Here is a 6,258-nt window from a genome sequence, read left to right on the forward strand (position 1 = left end):
AGGGTGAATATGAATGTAGATACGAATGTGAAATTCATCACCGATGATGACGGCAACAGCGGGTGAGGATCGACTGAATTCAGTTAAATAAAGTGATTAGAGGAGATTGAGGGAGGAAACTAGCGGAGCGCAAAGCATCAAAGCTACATACCTTCTAACTCACCCCCACTTGTTTGTTCATGTCGCTGTTGAGCTGCCGCTGCGGCGGCTGCCACTCCAGCCAAAGCGGCTGCAAGCTGTTCCCTTAGGGCAGCCCGGTCAGCTGCAGAACAGCGAACCTCCTCTTCCAATTGGGCACCCCTATCCAGAGCAGCCCGGAGGCGCTCACGAACGCGTTCATCCAGAGCCTTGTGATGCTCGAACAACGACTTCAATGCCTTCAGCACCTCGACCTCAGAGCTAACGCCGCCGGGACTATTGATTTGGCGTTTGACTACCGTCATTCGAAGAGAACGTTCGTGACGAGCAACTAAGCACTCAAGGTGTTCAAGTAGCAACTAAAACCGAAGGTAAGAAATAATGTAAGCGCACATTCTTCCACTGTTCTAAATATTAAAAAACAGATGTATTTACTCACCCTGGTATTATTCCGCTCAGACTTCAACTCCGATATTTCTTCGTCTCGTTCCATAAGTTGATCACGAAGCCGATGAACTTCTTTCGCAAGTAACGAAAGATCCTGGATATCAACGAAGGCGATAAATGAAGAAGTAATATAAGTAAAGCAGAAGCAAAGAGACTACAAAAAAGCTGCTAATCAGGTGCTGCTATACTTCCCCTGGGACGCCTTGTCCACAAGTTCAACTGGGAGTGAAATTCAGCGGGAACCGAGAAATGATTTGTCGCAGGACTGGACAAGCATGACCAAAACGCATTTAATGTTGACAAGGAAGAGAAGCGAATGATGCAGCAACCGGAGTAAATGCGCGTTAGTAATACAAGGCTGTCAGTACTGATTTGCATATTACAGCACCCTTTTACCTTCTCTCTTTATGGCATATGAAACTCGAATATACACTTGCTCGATGAGCTCAACACAAAATTACTTTGCAGGTGTATACAAAATCATCATGGTATCATGGAAAAGTGAGGAAGGGGGACTGGCCGTTTACTTCACAAAAATAACAGGGGAAGAGAAATCGCCCTACTGAACGATTTGGAACAGCATTCTCCCTCAGTCACGATCTAGTACACGTTCAGGTTGGTTATGAATAGTTTTATTGCATCTACCACTAAGAAGAAAAAGAAAATCGCGTCAGTTTTCTCCCCCAACTGCACCAAAATGTGTCTGAGCCAGAAACTTATGGAACCAGTCCAAGTCTTGCGTTGTTGTCCCTAAGATGGACTTGCAGACGTTACGTGACCGTAACCATAGTACTATAGTACTACAGGAGGAGACTGGGTATCATATAGCAGAGACAGCAACGTTGGCAGTGATACATCGTTTCCGCATAACCACAAAGTTTATCAGCTGGACTGCGAATGTTAGACAGAGGTTGCAGGGAGGCCAGATGCGCGGGATATAAGCTTGAGTCCTACACAGCTGCTCGTAATGGTTCGAAGAATGTCAAGTGGATATCGAAGCAACTGTTACATGGAAAATTGAATCACAAAACCAGAATGTTAGTGGACAGTGCAGCGATGACTGGACGCAGCTACTGAGAGTTTAAAAGCTAGCAACAATGAAAGCGAAATAAAACCTAGAGTCGGAGAACTGAGGCGTGAGGGGTGTTACAGTCTCGTGGTAGCGATTGGGTCTGGCGAGAGAACCAGCTGGATTTGCATTTGCGTGAGTTGTCTTGGATACATTGACCATCCACAAGCACTAGGATCCGTTGGCTGATAAGGCGAATTAATAAGAGAGAGGGAGAGAGAGTCGAACAAGTAACCTTGTCGCGGTGTTAAATCTGACTTCTCTGCCCATCACCTTCCTGATTAAAATGGACCAAACGACTGTACTTCATAAGGGTGTGATCTGGCCTTGACCTCCGAAATAGGAAGTCGGCTGGAACACTTGAGGCCGACAGACCACAACTTTCTTGTTTTCTTCACACGGACCTCCAAGCTCCAACACATTGGTGGGTTAGTCATGCGGTGGTACTAGAAACGACTCTCCACGATCATAAGCCAATGGATCAAAACAAGTTTAAGCATTTCTGACTAAAGAACGCAATGCAGGTGTGATCTGAGCTCGATTCGTTAGTAATGCAGGTCATTAGTCTACCCAAAATAGACCTTATACGGCCATTCGGGTCTGAAAACGATCTGCTTTAACACTCAAAATGCGGAATTTTAAGCCCACAACGGTGCTGGAAATTACTGTGAATTTTGCACAGATCAAAATGATTAGTCACAGGTGGGGCTTATGAGTGGGAGAGGGAGAGTGGCACACCTGCATACACAGTTTCGAGTGTCTAGTTGCTGCTACCAGTTGAGCATCCACATAGTTTTTAGAACCATCTCTTATTTACTCTCCGACCTCACTTCATCAAGTTACCAGCGGTAACCGGCATACACGCCGGTTACATCGGTGTAGTTCGATATAACAGCTGAATACGGAAGCCAATAACATCTCACTGTTTGTTTGTTTGTGTGCAAAACAACCACCAGCTCGTCTCAACCATGCAACCATGTGAGTTCGAGGACCGATAGACATCAGAATTAGACGAGTGCACAATCGAAAAGTCAGAGAGAACGGAAGACATTCTGAGAATCAGCATACCGTTGAAACGTTTTATGATTGGAGGAAGCACCTGACTGTCAAAAATTCCTGTTTGGTTATCACCAAAATAATTCTTTCTAAAATGACTGGAACCAGACCAGATGAACGATGCAACAAAACCTATGGATGAATACATGCACAACTGGGTCGAACACAAACTGCCACTCACTTCGGGCAATTTTTCCGAAAGTTGTCTGTTCAATGCATCCCGTTCCCGTTCTATTTCCGTCAGTCGATTTTGTGTGTAGATCAGCTGATCTTGAGCGTCATGCAAATTTTCCATTAACCGATCCCGCTCGTCCAAAATACTAAGTAGCATATCCTCCACATTGGTACCCTCCCCACTGGCCTCTGAATCGCGATCGCCATGACTGGAATTCCCATCCTCCGCTATTGTGGGCATAACGTCACACATCTTGTGACCAGTCGCTCAGCTAAAATAATACGAAACACAATGGAGCCGTCAAGCCGCATCGGGATCATCGACGGGTGGTAAGGTAACAAAACAGACTATGCAAGAGGGTGGGCTTTTCAACCGAGATGGATGGAGGCCTAGCCTTAGCATCATTGACCGCAACCGACGACCAGCAACTAATTTGCGCGGGAATGAAAATGACGGAAGTATGGCGATCAAGCAGCTCAGCTTACAAGAAGCATAAAAAAATTACATGCACTTACAGAGTGGAAGTTCCGGCACTAAGTTTCGATGAACAAAGATGACTAAATAGTATGAGGCCAGCTGATCCAGGGAGGACTGGTTGAATAGTAGATACAAGTTGTGAGGAGAACAAGGAAGTGCATTCAGGAGCTCAAATTAGAGGACATTCCTCACTAGCCGACTAATCAGGCAATGAGGAAAATAGCGAAAAGTGAGCATATAGGCAATGCTCACCTAAGGATGAGTGCTGTTCTGGAGATACTGGTCAAGCTACACAGACAGGCAATACAGCGTTTTCAAGACTGTCGTCTTGGCCTGATGAAGCTTTTGTGTCAAAAGCAAAACGTTTCCCACATAAAAAGTACTGATTGTTTACCAAGCTCTTCTGAAACTGTATCGTCTTTTTCATCAACAGAAAGATGTGACAACTGTCACAAAGGAGGACCCTAAGAATGATTCATCAAAGGAAGAAAAGGGTGTTCATTGCGCGAGGCGCCGATACGTCAACTTCTAATTCTATGACGATTTTTAAAAAAATTAAGAGGATGATGTAAATACTCAGAAGGCGCTCAAGGTAGTTCAGTGGTTAGGGCGACAACATACTGGAAGCTCCGCGTTTCGAACCTAGTTTCAGCATCTTGGGGAATCTGGCGAGATCTCGGCCATCGAGCTCCTTTTATAATAAATGATAATCGTTCAGCTGTAACCCTCTTTCGGTGCCTAGCTACCATGCCACCCAAAGGAAGCATGAGGGCTGGAATATTGCCACGTTATTCAAGCCTAGACAGGAGTAGTTGAGATGCCGGGGTCGGGCTCGAACCACAGGTCCTCCGATCAGTAAATTCGCGCCCTAACCACTGAGTCATCTCGCCAGCGAGCCTCCTTTAAGTGGCATAGCAGATAGGCACCGAAAGGATGTTACAGTTGAACGTTCGTTATTATGTTGTTGAATGCGTAATTTGCAGTAAGACACACAAGAGAATGGAAAACGGTATAAAAGCAGGACCTGCGATTAGTAATACCAACTGAAGAGATATATACAGCCTTGTTAGATGAGGGATGACAGCTGGGCTGCGAGAAAAAGCATTAACGCCTAGCTAAAAACCTCAACAAATCGAGATAAAATTTATTCGTGTTCGAGGTCTGCACTTTTTAACGACATACACAATAAACTGGCACGGGAAACGAATGTATGAAGAACTGGCAAACCTCAATAAGCATGGGATCTGTATAGAGCTAGGGCTCGGTTGAAAATGTGTTTGTATGGGTGTCGTGAGGGTGATAGTCATCATCGTCATCATCACCAGAATCAGTTATAGAGAGATGGTCAAATGCGAAAAGCTCCTTGATGTCTTCTGCTAGCCCCGAGGCCAGGTTACTGCAGTGCGTAGAGGTATGGATCAGGGAAATAATATTGGTGACTGATGGAACTGCGGTACTCCCGTGGGACAGCCCGTCCCTCTTGGGTCCTCGTTTGGTACTCAGTTCCCATCTATGCCTACAAATAATTATTTCCATGAAAGGATGACCCCACCTCAATACAATACTTCGGCAGCCGTGGAAAGACTAGTGTTCCAGCACATAAGTGAGCACAAAAGGCGAGGGTGTTGGGACAATCCAGGGGATTTAGTTGGATGTAGTAAACTGTGTCCACCAACTACAATCGGGATTTTGTTTGGTAACCTTGTACATATCGTTTGCCACCTTGTCGATTGTTACTGGCTGCGTACAGTCTAATCCCAAAATGACAAAAACACTTGGGGTGTCACGCAAATCGACCCTCACAAAATTCCATAGTTAAGAAAGTTGTAATGCACAAATATCTCGCAGCCGACAGTGAACAATCAGAACCCGCGACACTTGTTGAGTTGGTGTCACCCACTAGAAGGTGATCGAAATAATACAACAAATAGAACAGAATAGTCCTTAATACTTGAAACACGCTTTTGGACAAAAGCGTCCCAGGATGAAACCACCAAAAGCATCTTAAAAGGAAAAACGTCGCGAAAGTTCTTCGAGGTTTCCGGAGACGTGCCCAGGAGAAATATAAATCCTGCCCTTAGACAGAATCGAATATTACGGAGGCGAGCCACCGTGCTATAACTAGTGTGGATGCATACCCAATGTAAGGACTGAGCAGTCTGCTTGGTCGAATAATCTCAAGTGCCTGGCCCTGTTGCTGTTTTCAAACAAACTTATGGACTCAGGTAATCCATAGTAAGGGAATCATTATTAGAGACAGCAACATCAGTGCTGAAAATAATGTTTATCTGCTGCACAACCATAAAGTTCGTCCAATTATATTCAATGCATTGGAGTGAAAATAAGACAAAAGAGTAGGTGAGGGAGGTGACCTGGCACGGCACTGAAGCAAGCATTCAAAGGTGCTTATACCTATAAACGTTCAATCAGACAATGTGGAAAGAAACTGACGGGTGACCTGGCACTGACCTAAAGCAAGCATTCAAAGGTGCTTATACCTATAAACGTTCAATCAGACAATGTGGAAAGAAACTGACGGCACAAACGCCAATGACATTCAGTAGCTGCAATTTCACGCAATGTTTCCGACCAAATTACAAGGCCCCCGACCTAAAGCTACCACCTTGACCTGGTGGTCGGGCTTCAGTGCTGCAATGATCCCGCGGGCTACACTGGCTGGAACTTCGTTCCACAAGGTGTAACAATGCCAGGAAGGCCAAAGGGGAGCAGCCAGATCAAGAGCAGCGAGAACCCGTACTACGAGTAATCGTGCTACGAGGCGGTCTGGGGGTAAAGTCATACTGTCCTCTGCGACAGGAGTGCGAAGGCAGTAAGGTGTTTCCCCCAGGCGACCAGCATGTTCATATTTATGGAAGCAGCGATGCTGCCTTCCCCC

At 45.5% G+C, this 6,258-nt stretch overlaps 1 protein-coding gene across 1 annotated transcript in view; it reads right to left on the bottom strand.

Moving 5' to 3' along the window:
* The window catches only part of T265_10249 (hypothetical protein), a gene marked incomplete at both ends in the record, with an annotated part of 95,257 nt that overhangs the window by 65,087 nt on the left and 23,912 nt on the right, over positions 1–6,258 (bottom strand). Inside the window, 3 exons of the mRNA XM_009176565.1 lie at positions 152–497; positions 578–679; positions 2,892–3,156. Coding sequence (XP_009174829.1) covers positions 152–497; positions 578–679; positions 2,892–3,137 — 694 coding nt within the window. The remainder of the gene's footprint in view (positions 1–151; positions 498–577; positions 680–2,891; positions 3,157–6,258) is intronic.

Source organism: Opisthorchis viverrini (assembly GCF_000715545.1).
Source record: "Opisthorchis viverrini unplaced genomic scaffold opera_v5_348, whole genome shotgun sequence".
Classification (NCBI taxonomy): Eukaryota; Metazoa; Platyhelminthes; class Trematoda; order Opisthorchiida; family Opisthorchiidae; genus Opisthorchis; species Opisthorchis viverrini.